Below are 22,896 nucleotides of genomic sequence, written 5' to 3'. Positions count from 1 at the left end.
CTTGTTTCTTTCTTATATTACACACTTTACTCTTCATGTGCACAGGGGATGAACTACCTGGAAGAGCACCACCTGGTGCATCGAGACCTGGCAGCGAGGAACGTCCTGCTGAAAAACCCGAACCACGTCAAGATCACAGACTTCGGTCTCGCCAAGCTGCTGACGGCTGACGAGAAGGAATATCACGCTGACGGAGGAAAGGTGTGATGGCAACAACCCATCATTAATATGAAAACTGAACTGGTTTTCTGTTTGTTGTTTTGCTTGATTGAAAACATGTCAGAAGATCAGAAGACCTGGATTCTCCAAAAACCTCCTAAAGTTGATGCCTCTGATGTACAAATGAGCTGCTGTGTTTCTGTCTGCAGGTTCCCATTAAGTGGATGGCTTTAGAGTCAATTCTCCAGTGGACCTACACCCACCAGAGCGACGTGTGGAGCTACGGTGAGAAAGTCCTCCTCAAACCACCATCTGCTTCCTGTCTGTTTAAATGTCTGATGCCACACAGCCAATGGCAGTTTTTGAAATGGGCAAAATGGCAACCTGCCCAGGATGTCATTCTATAAGGAGGCAGCATAAGTAGTAAAATCCCATTTTAGGTTGAAAGGTTGTGACCCACATTTAGACCCATGTACTCTGACTCTCTTAAATAAAATCCACTGCAACAAACTGACTTTAGAAGTCACTTAGTAAAGTAGAAAGAAGAAGGTTTTTCTGAGGTAGTGAAGGGAGAAGTTAATAAAACTCTAGAGCAACTACAACAATATTAAGGACCACAATGGCTGGAGCGGGTCAAACCGAAATATAATTTTATTATTTACAAATCAGAAACCATGCCTGAAGGCTGAGAGAAAAGATAAAGAACATGAGCTTTCTAAATTATACGCAGGTAGGGGGCGCTGTATTTAATATAATCCTAAATCAGCTGTTCAGACACACAAACATTTCCCCAAAACACACAAAACAAAACTTCCATGATTATTTCTTTATTTATCAATCTTTATTTAACCAGGCAAAACATTAAGAATAATTTGTTATTTACAATGTTAGCCTAAATATGCACCTACAGTGTGTTTGGTTTAGAAATGTATTGATGAACCAAACCAGCATCTGCAGGAGGAAGGAGCAGGCAGAGAGCAGCTGCCTGTAATCAGACGGCCTGCATCGGGTCCAACGGGAGGAAGATCCCGGTGAATCTGCGGAGCACGAATATCCAACCTTAAACTAACTTCACCGCGGTCAGAACTCTGCAGTTTTGTGCTTTAAAGTCCTTGTCCTCGTTATTGACATGGCTGAGACTAAAACTTCCTCATGAAGCCCAAAATGTAACTTCTTCAGGCAAACTTTGGAGCTTCACCATCCAGACAGCAGCGTCTCTCCTCTCTGCTCCTCCTGCCACCCCCTTCTCACATCAGAACCTCTGAGCCTTATTTTAGCAGTTCTGGCTGGGCTGTGGTCCAGATAATTATTACAGTGGATCATTTTATACATGGAAAAAAACCCATAAAATCTCACACAGTTACGTTAGTAACAGCACAGCACTACACTGACGGCTGAAGGCGGAGCTTCAGCCTCCATAGCTCCAGCCGTCAGCAGGTCAGTGGAAACACAACAGGTACCGTGCTGAGTGGAGTGGAGCCACACCGCCTAAAAAGAGCCAGTGGAAAAGGGGCATTAGAAAACTTTAGAGAACAAACGGCATCATGAAGACCAAGAAACACAGCAGACAGGTCAGGGAGAAAGTTCTAAGCTTTGAACATCTCATGGAGATCTGTTCAATCCATCATCTGGACATGGAGAGAGGATGGACCAACTGCAGACCTACCAAGACATGGAGGTTCACCTAAACTGACATGATGGACAACAAGAGCATTCATCAGAGAGGCAGACAACAGGCCCATGGTAGCTCTGGAGGAGCTTCAGAAATCCACAGCTCGGGTGGGAGAATCTGGTGACAGGACAGCTATAAATCATGCACTCCACAAACAAATAAGCATATTGTTCCCGCAGAAAAATGCAGTTTAAAGTCAGGATCTGAGCAAAAGAAACAGGAAACAAGATATCTGATACAGTCAGAGATAAAATCCCTGTGCTGGTTTTCTCCTTATGTCTTCCTATTGCTGTGCTAATGTATCTAAAGCCATTTCTAACTGTGGTTTCTCTGCAGGTGTGACTGTTTGGGAGCTGATGACGTTCGGCTCCAAACCGTACAACGGGATCCCGGCTAATGAGATCGCCTCGGTGTTGGAGAGAGGAGAGCGGCTGCCTCAGCCTCCTATCTGCACCATCGACGTCTACATGATCATGGTGAAATGTAAGAGCAAACCCTGCAGGTGGCGCTAGAGGGGAAGACCACAGGATCACCAGTATTATTTTAAAATCATTGCTGAATTGTGATTCTGTCATCAGCAGTGATTGTTTTCCTTCTCATGTTCATGTCGTGGTGTGTGATCCCTGTTCCCCTGCAGGCTGGATGATCGACCCGTCCAGTCGTCCCAGGTTCAGAGAGCTGGTGGCGGAGTTCTCCCAGATGGCCCGGGACCCGTCCAGATACCTGGTCATACAGGTACACCAGTGGCTTCAGCTGCTCATACTTCAAAATGTTAAAGACTTAAAACTAATTCTATGACTTTAAAGGATCAGTTCTGCAACGACAGATTTTCAGACTTTAGTTATTTGATAATTACACTATGTTGGCTCAAGTATTTGCCTGTCTACTTTTACATGTACATGAACTCTGATGACCTCCTACTCTTAATGTATAAGGTTCAGTTTGTCGATGGACCCACTGTTACCAGCAACAACTTTAACTATTCTGTAAACATCTTCCAGAAGGTTTAGGAGTGTTTTCATATTTAGATGAGAAACCCAGAGCCGCTCTAATTCATCCTAAAGGTGTTGAAGAAGGTTGAGTCCAGGACTCTGTACAGGCCAGTCTGGTTTCTCCACCCCTGCAGCCATGGAAGTGATTGGAACACCAGAATTCATAGATTTGGTGGTGGGGCCAAATACTTTTGGCATTATAGTGTATGTCTGCAGAGTCAAAATGAAAGCACAAATGTTTCTGATGCTCCATCTGTTTTTTTATTGGTAGATCTTGCCAACAAGCACTCTTGTGGTGTGTGTACATTAAAAAATGTATCTAGATACTTTAAATGAGTCATATTTACTATAATAAATTAGATTTTAATGCATCAGAGGCTGATCAGGCTGTGGTCTGACTTGATTCTTAGGGCGACCTGCCGAGTCCGTCAGACAGGAGGTTTTACTCCCGCCTGTTGAGCTCAGACGAGGACGTGGTCGATGCGGACGAATACCTGCTGCCGTACAAACGCCTGAACCGCCAAGACAGCCAGCCCTGCAGAACAGAGGTAAAAACCCACTGATGTTAACAGGGAACTTGTTCCCTGGAGCAACGGATATCAAGAAATGTCTGGTCCAACATACCTGGATCTAATGGTTGAATTACCTCTTCAGCAGTTCAACAGAGTCCTGCTAATGTTCTAAGTATTTGATTCAGGTGTGTTGAAGCAGGAACACTTCAACAAGCTGTAGGCCACTGGCCCTGAAGGACTGGAATTTCAAACCCCTGGTTTACATAGCAATGGTGCATTTTATTCCAGTTGGAAAGAAAAACTTTTGGAAAATTACCAGAAGTTGTAATTTTGACTCTGAAAGGCGGAGATTCCTCATCCACTATGGCCTCAGAATCCAATATGGCTGCCACTCATATAACACACAGAGATAGCTGTAAAAAAAATGATCTTCTCTCAGTCAGTGTCTCAATGAACTGACCCACATTGTACTGTAACCTCTGTTAACGGAACGATCGCCACAGAATTTCATTTGATTTAAAATATGGAATTTGACTTCATTATCTTTCCAGGTCTGGATCAGCACTGAAAAAGATGAGTGTGGAAAATATTGTATTTGCAGCCTTTATTCCATTTGGGCATGTCTTAGTTCCTCCTGTCCTCCATTCTTTATGTCCTTCCCTTCTTACTTCCTAGTATACTTCCCTGTGTCCTTCCTTCCTTCTGCCATTGCCTCCTTGCAGAAGTGTCCTCCTTTTATTTATTTCTTCCTCTTTTCCTTCCTTCCTTACAGGTTCCATATTTAAAGCTTGCGTCCTGTTCACATATCTACCAGAAATTCATGGAGAAATTTTGAATTTTATGTTTTAAAGTTAAATAAAAGGACTGAGAACTCTGGAATGTTAAAATTGGAAAAGTCTGTTTTTACATGAAAAGTGTTTAGGAGCCCTGAGGAAGACATTGTCATGAGCACGTATCCCTAATTGTACTTAGTCTGACAGTGGAAACCTTAATGGGTTTTCTAATTTGCAAAATGGAACCTGGTGGTGGCGTCATTTTCAGATCTGACTTTCAAAATCGGAGGTCTGAGTAACTCAGCATCAACGAGCTGTTCCTACTGGCCACAAGAATAGCTTAAGTGAAATAAATAAAATGCTTCATCCAACATCAACATTGTTCCATCTGATCGGTGTCTGTTTTATTTCAGAACGGACATCCAGTTAGAGAGAACAGCATCGCTCTGCGATACATCACTGATCCAACTCAGAACATGCTGGATAAAGACTTCACTGGTCATGGTAAGTGATTCTGATCATGATGATTTCCTGCAAGAAATGAATCAATGAAAGTTAGAAACTGATCAAGATCTACCCAACAGTGAAGGAATATTAATAATAATAATACATGTTATTTGAATAGAGCTTTTCTAGGAACTCAAAGGTGCTTTGCAGAGGTGCAACAATAGAAACCACACAGTGCAACTAAAGGTGGTTATGAAGGAAGTCCATGTGACATCATTATAGATATCTGACAGCAACCCAGAAACTGCTTTAGAAACAAACAGAACCTGGTCAATTCTAACAAAAAAACTCTGGAATCCCGGATCAGAAAGATGGACGACCACCAGAGACCCTGAGTAAAGAAGCCAGGTTTGCTCCTTCTGGTCTGTGGTGAATCATCAGAGTCAAGAACGCTTTCAGAAAAATGGACTGAAGAAGAAAATACAACAATAATGATAATATTTCATAAATATAATCCATGGGTTTTTAAATTATAACATGTTTTCTGTCCAATCTCTGAGCACTACAGTAGTTCTGTGGGAAGTACAAATTGGCCAATCGGCACTTTTGTGTGCCTTCTCCAGGTAGAGTTGGGTATGGTCAGAGTATTCTCCTGAGTTGTTAGCATACACAGTCCAATAAACCAAAAGTGATGAACACATCCATCTATCCAATCAACCAACAGTAGCTGCAGGCTCCCAGTTGGCCCATTCACAGCAGATAAACCTCTCCAAGTTCTCATCCAGTTCATGTCTGCTTAAAGGATAATAAACAATATATAATTTCACGGTTTCTAAATGTAGTTTATGTTCAAGGTTAATGTTGTTGAAAGGTGGTTAAAGTGGTTAGAGTAAAGACTTTATGAATCAGTTAATGACAGAGTGGTTGGGCTTGAGGAAGACGTCTGTAGCTGGATTATTCTTAACCAGATGCTTATCAAAGATCTGGTTCCAAGATCTCCTCCCAGTAGGAGATTCTCCAGTCACCTCACCTTGCTTTTTTACAAGCACAAAAGCAGGAAATCAACTCAGAGCTTCACTAACTAAAGAAATCATTTGAAGCTCACAGTAAAACCTAAACATTTCAACAAAACTATCAGTAGCAGTGGGATGCATGTTGAATATTTCTTCCTCCCGAGGACATCAACTGATGACAACAACTTAGAAACAAATATAATAATATGTGATATAATCCCCTATATTTTATTCTACGTATTCCTGAACGATACGAGATTCACCATAAAAACTAAAGCAGACATAATGAGCAGTGATGGAATTCGGTCCTGTCCCAATACTCGCACTTCCACCCTTGTGTCCCTGAATTGTTCCCGTTGATGGGTTCGAGTGCGTAGTGTTTCCCAATTCTCCAGAGTGGTCCTTAGCCCCGCCCCCTTTGTGCCCCACATCTGCCCTTTGGCGAAGCCCGCATCTAAGCAGACTTCGCCAAAGTATATTACCCACAATTCACTGCTGCAGATGACGTTCTGAGCAAAAACCAATCACAACCGTCAACGTAACCAGCCATCAGATCAGAATAATAAGAACTGCGTAAACTTTAGACAGCAAGACGACAAATATATTTTTTACTGGTTTTCCAGGCTCAACAATGTAAGAAACCAGTGGGTTCAGAGTGATTCTGGACCAGTTCTGGGCCAGTAGATCATAACACTGAAGTTATCTTTCAAACAAACACTGGAGCAGCGAGAGTCTGGTGTGTAAACCTCCGTCGCTTCCCGCACTTTATTCTCCTCAAAACAATTTCTTGTTGCAGTTTTAAATAGTTTTTTTAGCAGCAAGACTGAAAACAGCGCTGGTTCCCGCCCTTTTTGATGTTACAGTTACGGTGCAGAGGTGCAAGTCGATGACGTAACTCCTACTGTCCCAATTCTCCAATTTTACAGGTTGTAACCTGCGCACTTTAACCCCTACATGCACTTGTACAAAGTACACACTTCATAGAGGGGCGTAGGGTGTAGTGTGGGTATTGGGACAGGGCCTTAAATACAACATAATGAATCTTCCTGGTGTTTATCTTCCAGAGTACATGAACCAGACTGAGAGTGAAACCAGGCGGGAAAGCAGTCTGTCGGATATTTGCAATCCCAGCTATGAGGACCTGAGCCAGGGTTGGGTCCCACTGCCAGAGACCAACTTCTCCGGACCGGAGTATCTGAACACCACCCAAAACTCGCTTCCCCTGGTATCCAATGACAGGCTGGACAATCCCGACTACCAGACCGACTTCCCACTGCAGACTGGAGCTTTAACTGGGAACGGTCTGTTCCTCCCTGCGGCACAGAACCTGGAGTACCTGGGACTGGGAGGTGTGCTGTACACTCCTGTCCGGTAGGGGGCAGCAGCTTTCAGACAGTCTGACTGAAGCTGTTTTTCATAAATTGAGGTCTGAGAAACTCAGAGAGCTGGAACAGAACAAGAACCCAAACTGAAGCACTTCATGTCACTTCAGTCAAAGCTCCAATCTTTTGCTCTCAAGGAAGACATATTTCTTCAACTTATAACTGACTGGATGATCTTGTGAAAAGTGGAGCCAAAAATGACTCAGATAAACTATAAAAAACTGAAGCTAATTCAGATTTCGTTCAACTGTCCTACTCCACAATGTGGGTTTGGATGCTGCATGACGATCCAGATCTCAGAGACTCAACGGGACAAAACTAAATTATTTTTGCCCTTCTGTTTTTATCCTCCTGCCCCTGAGGGCTTCTATTCTTACCATTTGAATCAATGAGCTGAAAATGTTTTTTCATAGTATGTTTTAACTGTCAGTCAAGATGATGTTTGCAACCTTAAATCTTTTTTGGAAGAGAAAGGCTTAAAATTAGGACTTTCAGGCTCAGCTACTCTACTCCTGATATTTTTACCTCAACCTTTGTCTCCTATTTTAAAAATCTGTGAGACTCCTATCAAAACGCTGTAATGCTGAAAACTATGGGATTCACTAATTGTTCCCAGTCACCAGGCTAACCGCTATTAGCAATACAGGCTAACGATAAATGTCCCTGCATGTTATGCATTTAATCTCTAAAGATCCACTCAGGCTGTATAGTAAGGTTACACAAACTGTATGACCAACGTAATGAGAACCCATCACAAGTCCAAACCAAGTTACTGTGACTTTTAACATGTTTTATACAAGAGGCAGCCAAATTGGATTTTGACGTTCCCAGTCAAAATTCCAACTTAATAAATGTTCAAGTTACTTAATTTGGACTCTGATTCCGATTTATTAGTACAAATGTAAGGCACCATTACCACCGAAAGACACACCCACTCCCTCTGCTGGTACCATGAGGGTGGTGCAACTATATCAAAATACCACTTCCACAAAGAATAGGTTGGTTTGCTGTAAATAATTCAAATGTTCTTGTACTAATATATTATGAATATGATGCTATGTAGTGTATGTAAAATGTAACTTTAAATGTCTCTGAGTTCAAAGCTTCTGTGAACTTTGTTTCTGCCATGGAACTCTGAAGTGTGGACCGTGAATCTGTTTCTGGACCGTTTCTGGACTGTAAATCCTGTTGTAGACGGGAACCCTTCACTGAAGAAGAAAACGTGTGAGAACATAATCCTGGTTCTCAGCTAAACTTCACTGAACCATTTCAGTCTAAACTGTAGCACGAGGAGAATCTTCTCTTGTTGTCTGACTTGAAACATTTGTTTGTGACGTGTTATTGAATTGTTACTGAGGTCCAAGAATGTTTGCTTTACTAGAAACAAATGAGCCAAACCCTGATGTCCTGCTGCTGTTAAATATTACTGCTCGTCTCTGTCATTAAAGTTTGTTGAAAAAGAAAAAACCTAGTTCAAATTTTGACAGTGACTGCTGGTTTTTATTCCCCGCATCTTAAAATATTTATCTTTTAAAACATTGTCATTATTTTCCGATCTGGATGTGTTTCATGTTCCTTTAAAGAGTTTTATTTTTTATCTCCATATGAGCATCAGTTGCCACAACGTTCCCACACTGTTCACTACAGCTTATGGAAACCTTAGTGTTTCAGAAAATGAGCATATTACATGAGATTAATGAAAAAATATGTTTCAAACAGGAATGTCATGTTATGTTCAGGCAGTTGTCCAGCAGTCACTGGCACTCTCTACATGGAGGATAAACCACAAATGGGTAAAGAAGTTGATGAAATGGTTTATCTAAACATACTGATTGAAAGTTCAATGGAAGAAAAAAATAGGGGGAAAAAAGGTCCTCTTTTCAGATGAAAGTAAAGTTTGCATTTCATTTGGAAATCAAGGTCTCAGAGTCTGAAGGAAGATTAGAGAGGCTCAGGATCCACGTTGCTTGAAGTGTAGTTTTCACAGTCAGTGATGGTTTGGGGAGCCATGTCATCTGCTGGTTCTGGTCCACTGGGTTTTAAGTCCACAGTCAATGCAGCCATCAACCAGGAAATTCTAGAGCGCCCAATGCTTCCTTCTGCTAACAGGCTTCATGGAGGAGCCGATTTCATTTTCCAGCAGGATTTGGTACCGACCCACACTGCTAAAGGTACCAATAGCTGATTTAATCACCATGATATCACCAGCAAACTGCCCTTACCAGAACCTCATTGATAATCTACGGAGTACTGTCCAGAAGAAGATGAGAGACCAGAACCAACAATGCAGATGTGGCCCAAAGGCCCCTAACAAAGCAACTATGGTTTCCAGAACACCTCACAGCAGAACCACAGGCTGATCCGTTCCATGCCATGCCACTTTGATGCAGTTATTGATGCAAACGGAGCCCCAACCAAGTACTGAGAGCAGGTACTGTACACCAAGTCCACATTAATGTATTAAAAAACAAATGTATTAGAGTCTGATGTAAACTGAACTTGTCCAAACTGCCCAGAATTTAGATGGTTCCTTCTGGGAGCTGAACTCCTTTGTTGAGCAGTTAGGATTATTTGATTATTTATTAAAAATTATAACCATCATCATTAATAATGTATGATTCTTAAGCAAATCATCCACTACATTTAGATATGCGAAATAAACTATGACATTTTTAATGTGCTACTAGCACCTTATAATTATAAGAAAGAAAAGAATAAATGACTCAATAGAAAGATTATTGGGCCAAAAAGTAGCTCGAAATACAAAAGTCCCATTAAATGCAACAAAATAATAAAAAGGAGAGATTTATTGAATAATTGATCAATTTGTCAGATATGAATATATATTTTATGTTAATCTTTAACTGTTGTAATTGATCTCTTTGCTATTATGCTGTTCTTTTATTCAAACCAACAATTTTTAATCATACTTTTTTTCTTAGACTATTTTTCTTTTGATTATTTAATATAGGTTAATTTTTCCAGTTTTATTTTTCACACCCAAAGGGTTTTATTATTCTGCTGCCCTTGTATTTCTTAAGCACTTATATATTTTCTCCTCTAATATCTCTGCTGTATTTTTCTTCTCAACATGCAGCTGGAAGTGTAAAAAACGGGGCGGGGCTGAGACAGAGGGGGCGGTCTTTGGAACAGCATCACCGCCTCAGCTTCTCTCCTATTGGCTGAGGTCAGGCCTCTAGGAAGTAGCTGCTGAGTCTCATTATGGCTTCCTGGTTCTGAAAAGGAGCTGCTAGCAGAAACAGCTCCTTTCTGTCACGTTGTTGATAAAGATATCAGGATGGTTTTTGGTTGTAGAAACGCTGTTAGTCGGGATAGTTTAGTGTATCACGTTGACTCTGACTCAGAGAATACTTCAGTTTGCTGAAGTGCTAAGAGGCATTCACATTTCAAAATAAAAGCATGACTCAGTGACAAACTGCACTTGTAATCTAACTAGGGGAAACAAAATTCATGAACTTCAACGTTACATTTCCATCTTTAAACATTTTTTCAGTAATAAAGCCTGGTAAATGCACGCAATATTATTCATCATATTAATATTATTTTTAAAGTAAAAGTTGGGTAAGAAAATGCAGCAGGGATATAATGGAGGAGAAAATATATCAGTGGTTAAGAAATAAAAGGACAGTAAAATAATTTGGAAAAAATATATATTTTTAAAGAAAATAAGTTATAAAAAAAATGTGGGTAGTAATAAATATGAAAGAAATAAAAGAGCCAGAAAAGATAAATTAACATGTATTAAACAAATAAAGAAAAAATATAGTTTCAGAAGACATTACAATGATGCAAAACGTAGTTCAACAATTAATGACATTCTTATAATTAATAACACACTTTCAGATAGAAAAAATGATTTAATCAGCTTATTTTTTCAGTAATTCACAGAGATGTGTCAGACTTTACTGAGCTGCTGCTAACTGACAGGAAATGTTTTCATGGCATCTGTCTGAAACGGCGTTATGATGAATTTCTCATCCTAATTGGTAAAGTAGAACTGCAGGCCACAATAATTCATCACAGATCATGTGCTGCAGCTGCAGACATTTTTTATGAACTACATATATTCTGCAGCCCTCGGTGTGCCTTTGCTTCTGTTCTCATCTCATTATTCATTTTTGTTTCTTTAAAGTCTAACAAACCAAACAGGCATTTATGAAAATTGTCCGTTTTTTAATATATTTTTTGCAGCACTAGACGTCTTTTATTTTTTCATTTTTTCGACAGGATAGGTAGACAGGAAAGAGGGGAGACACTCGGCAAAGGTCGCTGGGTCCGGGACTCGAACCCGGGACAGCCGCACCGAGGACTCTCTGCTCATGGCCGCGCGTTTAATCCCAACACCACCAGCGCCTCGCAAAGTTGTCAGTACTTTTCTCCACCACCAGGGACACTCACACCTCAACTAGAGAAAATTGATCCATAACTGGCACAAACTCAATGTTAATGTTATTTTTATTTGGTGCTTTTAATCTGATTACGTAAAGGAACTTTTCACCAACTTACATTTTCCTTAATAACAAAAATAAACTGCATTAAGGGAGTGGTAGCCTAGTGGTTAGAGCAGGGCCTTTGCATCCCAGAGAGGCTACATGTACCCTGGTTTGAATCCCACAGCCTGCCACTCTGGGTCCCTGAGCAAGACCCTTAGCCTCTGGATGCTCCCTGGGCGCTGCACCATAGCAGCCTACTGCCCCCCTAAGGGATGGGTTAAATGCAGAGGACATTTTCTCCATTATGAGATCAGCAAAGTCTAAATTATTAAAAATTGCAGTAAATTCCTCTCACTTATGATGGGAAAAAAAACAATGTGTCAAACACAAAAGTCCTTTTGATAAAAAATATGAAATGGTTTTTCTTGTTATTACTGGAGAAATAATTCTGTATATTATTTTTATACAACTTTATAAAAATGCAGAGACAAAGTGAAAGAATAACCAAACCAGTCTTACAGCAAATAATCAAAGTTTATTTTTCTGCATCTTTAAAAGCAAATTAAAGAACAAGTTTGAATCGCTGAATCAAATCCGTTTAGGAAACAGGAATCAGTTGAGCTGCTGGTGTCTTCTCACCGCTTCACTCTCTGCTGTTGGTTCGATTCTTCAAAGTAAAATAAAGAGAATCCAACAAACAGCCTCAAACAGTCAGCAGGAGAGAAGCATCGCCCCCTAGTGGTCAAAGCAACAGTAGAAAAAACCCACCCATTTAAGACCAAACTGTTGCTTGAATAAATTAGCCGCATTATTTGACAGAAATCAGCGCTTCAGCATCTTCACAAACCAACAGAGCTTCAGAGTCACGACTCGGTGGACCTTCTGATTTCAGACCAGCAGCTCGGAGAGAAGTTCATTAAATAATTGAGTAAACTTATTTCCAAGCAGAAGGCAGAAAAACCATTCAGCAGGTTTAAACCTGGACCATTACAATGAAAAACAGGAGCCTGGCCAGATGAATGCATCAGGAAATTTAAGAATACGTGATGAACCTGAACACATCACCAGACTAGAGGTTTAATACTTTTCAACTGCAGATCTTTGCTTCAGCATCAGGCTGCAGCTTTCAAGGAGTTACGTTCAGGAGAATCATCAGAAACATCTTTACAGCTCAACCCGTTTCATTATTAAGGTGTTTGGTGAAATCTATGAGAAAGAGACAGCTGGAAGCTTCTGTTGACGTACAAAACCAAAAACGATTGTTGGTCGTTTGACAAAATGGAGAACAAACCGATCCAAATGTCCTCCATGTTTATGGTGATTTTTCAGTTTTATATGAATTTAAAACTAAAGTATGGCAGGCTGAAGATGATCAGGAGAGCAGTGGCTAGCCTGTAAACATTCCCAGTGGAGATATGATTCCTGGAAAACTTTTTCCTAAACAGACATGAGTGAAGATCTGAACGAAGGCTGCAGAAGGAAGAGAACACAAACTCAAAATCTCAAAAAGAAAACTGCATCTGTTATGTTCAGAACGGAGCGGAGCGGAGAATAACCAACCAATCAGTGTTTTACCAGCTGCTTCTTGTCCAAAACAAACGGTTTACAGAGTCCAGATCAGATCAGCTGCTTCTCAGAAACCACAACTTAAAAAAAATAAAATAAAAATCAAACATAAGCCCAAACCCAGAGAGGTGATCAACAAGAAGACAATCAGTGCCGTCCTCCAAAGAGAACTTCAGCAGTTTCTCACTAAGGCTTCAAAATAAAGAAAACTTTCCTCTCGTTAGAAAAATCTGAAAACCTTTTGAATGAAAAGCAGTCAAGTCGTGTGTGTGTGTGTGTGTGTGTGTGTGTGTGTGTGTGTTCGACAGTTTCTAAGCTGAAAGTGGAGCCAGCAGAGGCTCTGCTTGGCACCAGTTAAAGTTCCTCAGCGGACAGAGCGCGCTCAGACGGAGCTCTCAGTCTTCCTCCTCTTCCTCCTGGGATGATGGATAGATGAAGGGTCGTCTCCGGCGCCCGTCACTCGTCTGAGCCGGCCGAGCGTTTCTGGTTCCGTTTGCGAGGAGATCTTCTTGGAGAAGCTTTGTCTGGAGAACATAAGGAGAATTAAGGCCTTTTCTTGAATAAATGAATGAATGAATAAATAAATGAATGAATGAATAAATGAATAAATAAATGAATGAATAAATGGATGAATGAATAAATGAATAAATAAATGAATGAATAAATGGATGAATAAATAAATGAATGAATAAATGGATGCATGGATGAATGAATGAATGGATGAATGAATGGATGAATAAATAAATGAATAAATAAATGAATAAATAAATGAATAAATGGATGAATAAATGGATGGATGAATAAATAAATGAATAAATGAATGAATAAATAAATTAATAAATGGATGGATGAATAAATAAATGAATAAATGAATGAATAAATAAATGAATAAATGAATGAATAAATGAATGAATAAATGGATGGATGAATGAATAAATGAATGAATAAATGGATGGATGAATGAATAAATGAATGAATAAATGAATGAATAAATGAATGAATAAATGGATGGATGAATGAATTAATGAATGAATAAATGGATGGATGAATGAATAAATGAATGAATAAATGGATGAATAAATAAATGAATGAATAAATGGATGCATGGATGAATGAATGAATGGATGAATAAATGGATGAATAAATGAATAAATAAATGAACGAATGAATGAATAAATGGATGGATGAATGAATAAATTAATGAATAAATGGATGAATGAATAAATGAATAAATAAATGAACAAATGAATGAATAAATGAATGAATAAATGGATGGATGGATGAATAAATAAATGAATAAATAAATGAATAAATGGATGAATGGATGAATGAATAAATGAATGAATAAATGGATGAATGAATAAATGAATAAATAAATGAACAAATGAATGAATAAATGAATGAATAAATGGATGGATGGATGAATAAATAAATGAATAAATAAATGAATAAATGGATGAATGGATGAATGAATAAATGAATGAATAAATGGATGAATGAATAAATGAATAAATAAATGAACAAATGAATGAATAAATGAATGAATAAATGGATGGATGGATGAATAAATAAATGAATAAATGGATGAATGGATGAATGAATGGATGAATAAATAAATGAATAAATAAATGAATGAATAAATGAATGAATAAACGAATGAATAAATGGATGGATGGATGAATAAATAAATGAATAAATAAATGAATAAATGGATGAATGGATAAATGAATGGATGAATAAATGAATGAATAAATAAATGAATGAATGGATGAATAAATAAATGAATAAATGGATGAATGAATAAATGAATGAATGAATGAATAAATAAATGAACGAATGAATAAATGGATGGATGAATAAATGGATGGATGAATAAATAAATGAATAAATAAAGGAATGAATGGATGAATAAATAAATGAATAAATGGATGAATGAATAAATGAATGAATGAATAAATGAATAAATAAATGAACGAATGAATGAATAAATGGATGGATGAATGAATAAATGAATGAATAAATGAATGGATGGATGAATTAATAAATGGATGGATGAATGAATAAATGGATGAATGAATAAATGGATGAATGAATAAATGGATGAATAAATGAATGAATAAATGGATGGATGAATGAATAAATGAATGAATAAATGGATGGATGAATGAATAAATGAATGAATAAATGAATGAATAAATGGATGAATAAATGGATGAATAAATGGATGAATAAATGAATGAATAAATGGACGAATGAATAAATGAATGGATAAATGAATAAATAAATGAACGAATAAATGGATGAATAAATGGATGGATGAATAAATGAATGAATAAATGAATGGATAAATGGATAAATGAATGAATGGATGAACAAATGAATAAATAAATGAACGAATGAATGAATAAATGGATGGATGAATAAATGGATGAATGAATAAATGAATTAATAAATGAACAAATGAATGAATAAATGGATGGATGAATGAATAAATGAATGAATAAATGAATGAATGAATAAATGAATGAATAAATGAATGAATGAATAAATGGATGAATGAATGAATGGATGAATAAATGAATGGATGAATGAATAAATGAATGAATAAATGGATGGATGAATAAATGAATGAATAAATGGATGAATGAATAAATGAATGGATAAATGAATAAATGAATGAATAAATAAATGAACGAATGAATGAATAAATGGATGAATGAATAAATGAACGAATGAATGAATAAATGGATGGATGAATAAATGGATGAATGAATAAATGGATGAATGAATAAATGAATAAATAAATGGATAAATGAATAAATGGATGAATAAATGAATAAATAAATGAACGAATGAATGAATAAATGGATGGATGAATGAATAAATGAATGAATAAATGAATGAATGAATAAATAAATGAATGAATAAATGGATGAATGGATGAATAAATGAATGAATAAATAAATGAATAAATAAATGAATAAATGGATGGATGAATAAATAAATGAACGAATGAATGAATAAATGGATGGATGAATAAATGGATGAATGAATAAATGGATGAATGAATAAATGAATGAATGAATAAATAAATGAACGAATGAATGAATAAATGGATGGATGAATGAATAAATGAATGAATGAATAAATGAATGAATGAATAAATGAATGAATGAATAAATGAATAAATAAATGAACGAATGAATGAATAAATAGATGGATGAATGAATAAATGAATGAATAAATGAATAAATAAATGAACGAATGAATCAATAAATGGATGGATGAATGAATAAATGAATGAATAAATGGATGAATAAATGAATGAATGGATGGATGAATGAATAAATGGATGGATGAATGAATAAATGGATGGATGAATGGATAAATGAATGAATGGATGAATAAATGAATGAATAAATGGATGGATGAATGAATAAATAAATGAATAAATTAATGAATAAATGAATGGATGGATGAATAAATTAATGAATGAATGAATGAATAAATGGATGAATGAATAAATAAATGAACGAATGAATGAATAAATGGATGGATGAATGAATAAATGAATGAATAAATAAATAAATGAATAAATAAATGAACGAAAGAATTAATAAATGGATGGATGAATGAATAAATGAATGAATGGATGAATAAATAAATGAACGAATGAATCAATAAATGGATGGATGAATGAATAAATGAATGAATAAATGAATGAATGGATGAATAAATGAATGAATGGATGGATGAATGAATAAATGGATGGATGAATGAATAAATGAATGAATAAATGGATGAATGAATAAATTAATGAATAAATGGATGGAGGAATGAATAAATTAATGAATGAATAAATGGATGAATAAATGGATGGATGAATGAATAAATGAATGAACAAATGAATGAATGGATGAATAAATGAATGAATGGAAGGATGAATGAATAAATGGATGGATGAATGAATAAATGGATGAATGAATAAATGAATGGATGGATGAATAAATGAATGAATGGATGGATGAATGGATAAATGGATGGATGAACGAATAAATGAATGAATAAATGAATGGATGGATGAATAAATGGATGGATGAATGAATAAATGGATGGATGAATGAATAAATGGATGAATGAATAAATGAATGGATGGATGAATAAATGGATGGATGAATAAATGAAGCTTTAAGGCAAACACTGGGAAGCATGTCGAGAAACGGATCTACAGAACCTCAGGATGTAGAATAATCTAACCTACGTTCTAAATATTTAAATCTTTTTTGAATCTGAATATTGTTGTACAAGAGGTTCTTCAAACCTGAGCTGAGCGGTCCAGCCCGGGATGATTGGACCACATCCAACCGCTTCCTGGTTCTCTACGGTCTGCGTACCGATCAACATTATTCTGACCTCGTACTGAAACTGGTCCGTAATCACTGGTCTCTCTGTACCATGAAGAACACGCCTGTGGCTTAAAGTCAGAGTTTATTTGGGTCCTCTGAAGGTCGTCTGGAAAGACCCGTTTTACTCGGGTTCAGACCATAACCAGCATGTAGAACATCTGCTGCCTTCATCACCGGGCCTTTTAATGAATCCATCAGACACAGAACCAGCAGCTTTCATGCCATGGCTGCTGGTTCTGTTGGTGTTCTGTTACTCTACTACACCTATCAAGATCTGGTTCGTTAGTCCAGTTAAAACCTTCAGATCCAGCTCTTCATCTCTTCCTTTCTCCTTCCAGTGATCCAGACTTTCATGTAATCCTAAAACCTCCAACCAAACTCCGGGTTGACAGACAGAAAACATGGTTCTGGTTCCCTGATGGCTCAGCCTGCAGTAGATGATTAACTGAAGATGGTGACTTTCTGGTTCTGTTGGAGAAATCCTTTTCATTGGTTCTGAAACCTCTTTAAACCTCCAGTTTCCTCAGAGTTGGAAGAAAGAAACAAAAAACTGCTGAAATCCTCAGTAGAGAAACTCAAATGGACCTTGAGGAAACCAGTAGAGAACCCGATCCAGAGCCGTTTAAAGTCTTACACAGAGGTCTGGATCACTGGAAGGAACTTCTGCATCTTACTGAAGAAGCTGCTGATGAGCAGAACATGGACCTCTGAGTTCCCACATTAATGATCAAACAGTTAAAGTTCTTGCTCCTGATATTTAGCTGCGATAAGAACGTTTACAGAGAGGTTCTGAAACATCGGGTTACTTCATGCAGGGTGGAACTGTGAGATCCAGACAGACAAACATGCAGCGGTTCTCACCTCGGCGACTCTGCACTGAAGACGCAGGAAAGACATGAAGCAAGGAAACAGACAGAAGAAGGTGAGTGACCCTCAAGTTCTGAAGGTTAGAGGTCCTTGTGAGGAGAACAGAACCATACAAGGCTTTGGACTGATTAATTAAAGAAGTAACAAGCTTCAACTGTGTTCCTGTTCAGGCAGAACAATATGACCAGAGATAACCACAGACACATAAGGGATAGGACCTGCAGCTCGGATCAGTGGAACCAGAATCTGCAGCGTGTGTGCGGCTGGGAGGAGTACGTACTGATCTGGTTGAGCGTTTCCTGAGGGATCCAGCTCAGATCCACGTCGTTGTGGCTCGACGTTCCTGTTTCCACCTTGGGAGCCGGGCGCCGCCTCTGTAGACAGAGACGGAGAGGTTTTACTTCACTGCTGAGATCTCCTCAGGGTTCCCACACTTCCCAACATCTCACAGTGGAATGAATGAAACAGGAGCTGATGTTTTCACCTCTTCATCACATGAAATAAGACATGCTTCATGACCTTTAACCCACAAAGACTCAAACAGAGGAGCAACACAACCCTGTCATGGCGGCCCAGTCACAGCTAATCATGCACTGGTCTGATGAAGACACCAGTTTCTAGCAGCTGGAGCTCCTTCGCTTCCTCCTGGTAACTTCCAGCTCTGGCTGCAAAACAACTGAATGGTTTCCCCAACCTTTCTGGACTCCAGCAGCTGGTGAAGTCCAACGACGACGAGCAGCCCAAGGCCAGAGAGGAAGACGTACATGAAGATGCTGGGAACAGCAGAAGGAAACCAGAAATGAGATGATCTAATGCAGCAGGTTAACAGATCCACACTTAGAACCTAGATAAGACCTACGTTTCTCCGTCGAGTCCATCTTCTCTCTCAGTGATGGTGACGGTCTGGTTGAAGACGGCGTCCTGGAAAACGTTTCCCTGCAGGCGGAGGAGGAGGTCGGAGGTTAGAGAAGAGAAAGACGGAGGAACATCGATGGAAGCAGCAGGTTAAAGATCTTCCATCCAAACGTTCCCTCAGATCCTGCTCTGATCCTTACGTTGTTGTCCTTGTAGTTCAGGTTGATGACGAGTCCGAACGGCCGGCCTCCCATCGGTTCTGCTGGGACGAACGAGTACTCAAAGGTTGCCTGTCTGCTGGGAGGAACCAAGGTGCCGAGCTGGAGGGCTGTGAAGTTCTGGATGTAGAACTGGTAATCCTGACACAGACCAACAGAACCACGTTAGACCAGAAAGTTCTGCTCTCCGCTGAGCGCTTTGGGATTTTTGTACCTGTGGGTAACGGAACGAAGCATCCAGAGATTCCACAACGAAGTTCTCCGGTCCTTTGTTGGTGAAGCCGAGCAAGAACTTGACGATGTTGTTGGCTGGGAAGTCTGGGGAAAAGAAACCCGGGTTTAAACCAGAACGGCGCTGAAGAACTGGAGAGAAGAAACGAGGAGGAGGAACAATCACCTTCTCCTTTAACGAACAGGATGGTGGTGTCAGCGTTGGGAGAAGCCTTCACCTCCCCAACCAACGCCTCCTCCTCTTCATCTTTTTCTTCCGTCTGAACATAAAACAGGAAATAAAGTCAGAATCAAAAAGTTAAATAAAAACTATTTTTTAATAAAAATCCACATCTGGGACATTTTAACACGGTTCTCCATCTTTAAAAAGACCAAACAGGAAGAACAAATCTAGTCTGGTTCTGGTAGATCCAGTCAAAACCCAACAACAGGCTCTTTATAAGAGTCTAGCAAACACAGAAACTGGGTCAGGACACCAAGCAAGTTCTCCTAGATGGATCATCTGTTGATCCTGAACCTCATCTAGATCCTTCAGCTCCTCACCAGTTCTGTGTTCTCATCATCTTCTACTTCCGCCTCGTCATCCTCATCTTCAGCCGTCACATCGTCAACAACATCTTCATCCGCAGCCTCAGCCTCCTCATCCTCGGTCAGATCCTGGGCGCTCGCTCCCGGTCCTGGTTAACACAAAGACAGCTGCTACAGGAAACGAGGACTTCCTGGGTTTTTATCTCCTCTGACGTTAAACACACTGTTAATAAGATGGAAACTGTCAGCATAGTCAACGTCTTCACATCTACAGTTTAACATCAAACAGGAAACGAACTCTGACCCTCCTCACCAGGGGACCTCAGGTGAAGCCAACATATTTAACTAAGAGGCAGAAGCAGAGAGTTAGGAAGCAGTCCACGTTGACTGGAGGTAGCAGGAGATCAAGCTGTAAAACCAACAACAGGGACGTGAACTTCAGTGAGGACTCAGCTGATGCTGCTGTCACCACCTCCTCCAGGAACACTGACCACCAGGGATCTACAATAGATCATAAATATCTGCACCAACCTGAAGGATGGAGTCTCCCCTCAGCAGATGCTCACACCGACACAGATGGTAGAGTTGGAAGCATAACGACCAATGAGAAAGAGAGGAGTAGAGGTTGACCTAATGGAGTGACAGGACTGCATGTCCTCCTCAGAAACATCACATCCAGGTTCTGATGGGGACAAAGACTCATGGACATCATGATGTTTCTTCAACATAACCTCCTGAAGCCTTCAGGCTCTCGGGACCTTCTGAGGAGCCGTCACTCTACACAGCAGAGCTCTCAGCTCTGTTCTCAGGTTCAGATAAGGAGAACCTCATGTTCTCTGACTTAGAACTGAAAGAACACAGACGGGTCAGTAACGGGCCGATAGAGATTCTGTTTTGAAAGACTCAGACAGACTGAAGGTTCTGGGCAGAGTGTCATTCATTACGACCAAACTGAGACATGGACTCCAAGGAAACACAAAGACTGGGAAACACGGGGTTAAATATTGTGTGTTCACCAATAAACACACACTCACATGTTCTGATCCGGCAGGGATGGGATACAGAAGGTCCAACCAAGCACTCCTCAAACAGGACTACAGTCTACGTCTCTGAAAGTATCTTCAGCTGAGGAGACATGAGCTGCTTCACTCTGGGCTCCCTTTGATACAAACCTGGTCCAATCAGAACAGTGTGATCCAATTCAAATCAGAGATTCTTCACATCCAAAACAAACAACCAGATCATCACATGAACTCTAACATGTGACAATAAACTGCTCCATAAGAAGCATTTTCCTCAGAGTCGTTAATTACTGACATGAAATGAAGCTTCAGGAACTCATTCAGGGACCGTTCTGTAACGACCAACTCTTTATTCGGACCGGCCTTGGTGCCGCCCAGTTTAACATGAAAAATCATTTCATATTATCTACAGCTGACAGGTCCAAACTGGGATCAAAACCACAGCCAATAGAAATCAAATCTGCTGAATATAATGTACAATTAAACTATAGATTAGATTTTTTTGTACAAAGGTCACAAAACACGGGCGTATAAAGTGAAAGAAGCCGATTTGAAAAGGTTGAGTAACTGGGAACAAAAAGGATGTAAGAAGGAAACAAAAAGGTAACAAACAAGCATGAGGCAGGTTTGGATTAACCCAGAACCTGGCAGAACCTTCAGGTTATGGCTAAACTAACTAAAACAATATGGTTCTGCTTGATCATGTTTTCCAGTACCTATAAACCAAATCTACTTATTTCATACAGGAGCTCATGCTTTTATTAACCACAGTAAAATGCTTTATGATTTTAAAATGTATTTTAAATCACATGAAATCCAATTAAATGAAATTTGACAAGAAAAGGATTCTGCTAACATCCATCAGTGTTTGACATGAAGCGTTAATTAGAAATGTAGCTAATCAGTCTTAAACTCAGTGTCACCCCGGATATGAACCTCAACACTCAGCTGTAGTTGGACGTTTAGATTAAATGATCACTTCCTGAGCTGTGAATCTCCAGAACCCTCCAGAATTAAATCACTACATTCTGAGATTGTTCTAAAAACGAGCTGATCCGGTCCAACTGACCCGAGTTAAGCTAATTCAAGGCTGTTCGCTGGTTTCTTACATCGACTCTAACTAGTTTAGTATGAAATGAGGAGCTGTCCGGTGTTAGCTAACAGCTAACAGTAAGGACACGTCAGTCTAAGCAGGAGCAGAAACTGCGTTCATTTCAGCTGAAATAAACACTTTTAATGTCAAATAATTAACATTCAGTGACCAATGGAGGCTGAAAAGATCATACCAAACTGCGTTTTTAAATATGTTCGCCTTTAACATTCTAAAAGCCAGGCTATCAACCTGTGTACGGCCTACCTGTCAGCAGACAGTTAGCTCCGCTGCTAACACCTGCAAGCTGGGGCGATTTCCTCCTAAAACTCTAAGCAGACACTCACCTTTGATGAGAATAGTCACCGGGAAGGCTAACAGCAGTAGCAGCAACAGCTTAGGCAGAAATTTCATCATTTTCAAGTCGGAATCAGTGCGATCTCATTCAGAGTCGGTCCAGCTGCAGCGCCTCAGTGACTTCTTCTGCTGTGGAAATAGAGGAGACTGAGCGGGTTGGTGACCCAGTGATGCCCCCTACTGTCCAGCCCCCTTTATTACAACACGACTGCAGCGAGCGGCCAAAACTTAAATGAATATGTAAATAAATAAGTTCTGCGCAGTATCTGAGGTGCTTGTATGACTGTGCTCTTATGGACAGATATCTCAGAGGTTGTTTCTGGAATCTGCTGTAGTCACTCCCCCAGTTTAA

The 22,896-nt window shown here is 39.1% G+C and overlaps 2 protein-coding genes across 9 annotated transcripts in view; one reads left to right on the top strand and one right to left on the bottom strand.

Annotated features, from left to right (window-relative positions):
- The window catches only part of LOC124858134 (melanoma receptor tyrosine-protein kinase-like), a 42,487-nt gene extending 34,053 nt beyond the window's left edge, over positions 1–8,434 (top strand). For all 7 annotated transcript variants that reach the window (XM_047349972.1, XM_047349969.1, XM_047349975.1 and 4 more), the window contains 7 exons: positions 46–201; positions 369–444; positions 2,168–2,314; positions 2,469–2,566; positions 3,234–3,371; positions 4,522–4,612; positions 6,633–8,434. In XM_047349972.1, the coding sequence (XP_047205928.1) occupies positions 46–201; positions 369–444; positions 2,168–2,314; positions 2,469–2,566; positions 3,234–3,371; positions 4,522–4,612; positions 6,633–6,943 (1,017 nt within the window). In that variant the 3' untranslated portion in view covers positions 6,944–8,434. The remainder of the gene's footprint in view (positions 1–45; positions 202–368; positions 445–2,167; positions 2,315–2,468; positions 2,567–3,233; positions 3,372–4,521; positions 4,613–6,632) is intronic.
- Positions 8,435–11,919: 3,485 nt separating this feature from the next.
- On the bottom strand, positions 11,920–22,698 carry ssr1 (signal sequence receptor, alpha). 2 transcript variants are annotated; one of them, XM_047350083.1, is made up of 10 exons: positions 22,535–22,698; positions 20,091–20,224; positions 19,714–19,807; positions 19,531–19,634; positions 19,299–19,457; positions 19,103–19,179; positions 18,938–19,016; positions 18,524–18,617; positions 18,238–18,252; positions 11,920–13,494 (listed from the first exon to the last, which is right to left on the bottom strand). In XM_047350083.1, exons 1-10 carry the CDS (start codon positions 22,602–22,604, stop codon positions 13,427–13,429), a joined length of 894 nt encoding a protein of 297 aa, XP_047206039.1. In that variant the 5' UTR covers positions 22,605–22,698; the 3' UTR covers positions 11,920–13,426. The 2 variants fall into 2 exon arrangements, with proteins under 2 accessions (XP_047206039.1, XP_047206040.1); XM_047350084.1 differs by lacking the exon at positions 18,238–18,252 and having other exon boundaries at positions 22,535–22,696.
- Between the last annotated feature and the right edge of the window lie 198 nt (positions 22,699–22,896).

This window comes from Girardinichthys multiradiatus, chromosome 21, assembly GCF_021462225.1.
Source record: "Girardinichthys multiradiatus isolate DD_20200921_A chromosome 21, DD_fGirMul_XY1, whole genome shotgun sequence".
In the NCBI taxonomy this organism is placed as follows: Eukaryota; Metazoa; Chordata; class Actinopteri; order Cyprinodontiformes; family Goodeidae; genus Girardinichthys; species Girardinichthys multiradiatus.
The sequence above is the reverse complement of the archived record's forward strand: the minus strand, read 5'-3'. Positions and strand labels throughout refer to the sequence as shown.

Excerpts from the sequence above, each read along its gene's own strand:
- ssr1 (XM_047350083.1), bottom strand. The coding sequence starts at position 22,604 with ATGATGAAATTTCTGCCTAAGCTGTTGCTGCTACTGCTGTTAGCCTTC. Across the intron at positions 20,225-22,534 it reads GGTGACTATTCTCATCAAAG|GACCGGGAGCGAGCGCCCAG; the intron begins GTGAGTGTCTGC and ends TGTGTTAACCAG. Across the intron at positions 19,458-19,530 it reads CTTCGTTCCGTTACCCACAG|GATTACCAGTTCTACATCCA; the intron begins GTACAAAAATCC and ends GGTCTGTGTCAG.